At 39.8% G+C, this 1,795-nt stretch overlaps 1 protein-coding gene across 1 annotated transcript; it reads left to right on the top strand.

Moving 5' to 3' along the window:
- The first annotated feature begins 254 nt into the window (after positions 1 to 254).
- Positions 255 to 1,277, top strand: LOC150097895 (sex peptide receptor-like). Its single transcript, XM_090406463.1, has one exon. It carries the CDS (start codon positions 255 to 257, stop codon positions 1,275 to 1,277), a length of 1,023 nt encoding a protein of 340 aa, XP_090262589.1.
- Positions 1,278 to 1,795: the final 518 nt, after the last annotated feature.

The raw sequence follows: 1,795 nt of genomic DNA on the forward strand, positions 1-1,795 counted from the left end.
CAGCCTCTGACTGCATATGTAATGCTTGATAACATTTGTTTAATTGTGAACACACCTTGCCGTCTTTAAAAATAAATATGGAGTCCACATCTTCTAATATTTTCTCAGCGCAGATATCGTACTTCATTGAGGACATCAATGGAACAAATTTCACATCACTCGATCTGCTACCAAATGCCTCAGAAATAAAATCTTTGGTGAATGTGACTAAAGACATGCCATTCAAATATGCTCTTCCTCTCTTTGGTTACATCATGCCTTTTCTTCTGGTCGTTACTATCGTAGCAAACACTCTGATTGTAGTAGTGCTCGCGCAGAGGCATATGAGGACTCCAACCAACCTTGTGCTCTTAGCCATGGCAATCTCTGACCTTCTGACTCTACTCTTTCCAGCGCCGTGGTATTTCTATATGTACACACTCGGAAATCACGCAAAGATTCTCTATCCACCCGCAGCCTGTTATGCCTACCACTGCATGATAGAGATCGTTCCATCATTTTTCCATACCGCTTCTATCTGGTTGACACTTCTATTGGCTATTCAGCGTTACATCTATGTCTGCCATCCGACAGTGGCACGAACATGGTGTACTGTACCCAGGGTTATACGTGCCATATGTTGGGTTTACGTGTTCTCTCTGGTCCATCAATCAACCAGGTTTTTTGACAGAGTCTTTGAGTCCGTTCAGTTCCGGTGGCAGAATGCAATTCACTGGGGATGCCTCCCTCTGACCGCCCGCTGGGTAGGTGAAACGGTGACGGAAAATATCTATTATACATTGTATTATGGATTCAGGATTCTGTTCGTTCATGTTATCCCCTGCACTGCATTGGTGGTGTTAAACCTACTTTTATTTCGAGCACTGAAAGAAGCCCAAAGCAAACGGGAGAAGCTATTTAAAGAAAACAGAAAAAGCGAATGTAAGAAATTGCGAGACAGTAATTGTACCACCTTAATGCTGATCGTTGTCGTCACCGTGTTCTTGGCAGTGGAAATTCCCTTAGCTGTGACAACATTGCTGCACGTGACACAAAACGCCCTCGATCTCAACATCGCAGATTATGACGATTTGAATGCGACCATTCTGTTCACCAATTTCTTCATCATGCTTAGTTATCCTGTGAACTTTGCTATCTATTGTGGCATGAGCAGGCAGTTTCGAGAAACATTTAAAGATCTCTTCATGTTGGGAAATCTTGTCAGCAGAAGAGAAGGCTCTTCTAGGTATTCCTTGGTGAACGGACCACGTACTTCGACCAATGAAACCGTACTGTAGTCCTGCATTTCAGAAATACGTGGATGGAGGTTGGAATTTCTTTGGAGCACTAGTCCATCTAAACAACTTCAAAGAAGAAAAACGTGTTGATTTTGTCATACAATGAATAGTGTAAAGACACCATGACGGCCAGGAATCAAGCACCTTTAATTCATAGCACAGAAATCGCACTTTTCTAATATTTGTAAAGTATACTATTACAAGGATGAAATACTGTGTTACTGCAACTGACTCATTTGTAGCGCTACGCAGTCGAATAATTTTATCATTTCTCTGCTGTGTTCATCATGTTAAAAGCTTTTGTTGTCACTTTAGTTATTTTGTTACCTAAATAACCTGCTTTTATCGTATCACCGTATAAAACATGTATGGAATATGTTTTTGTTTTTCCTTTATAAAATAAAATATAAGTATTTAGCTATTCTAAAAATGAAGAATGATGCTGAACTTAACCTGTGAAAAACAAAAAGAATTCTTCCCACCAATTTTAGAGAAAATAATAATGTAAACTGAAAATA

This window comes from Typopeltis vanoorti, chromosome 16 (assembly GCF_054136105.1).
Source record: "Typopeltis vanoorti isolate ZY-2024b chromosome 16, IOZ_Tvanoo_1.0, whole genome shotgun sequence".
Classification (NCBI taxonomy): domain Eukaryota; kingdom Metazoa; phylum Arthropoda; class Arachnida; order Uropygi; family Thelyphonidae; genus Typopeltis; species Typopeltis vanoorti.

Bases quoted from the DNA above. Each gene is read 5' to 3' on its own strand.
- LOC150097895 (XM_090406463.1), top strand. From the start codon at position 255: ATGCCTTTTCTTCTGGTCGTTACTATCGTAGCAAACACTCTGATTGTA.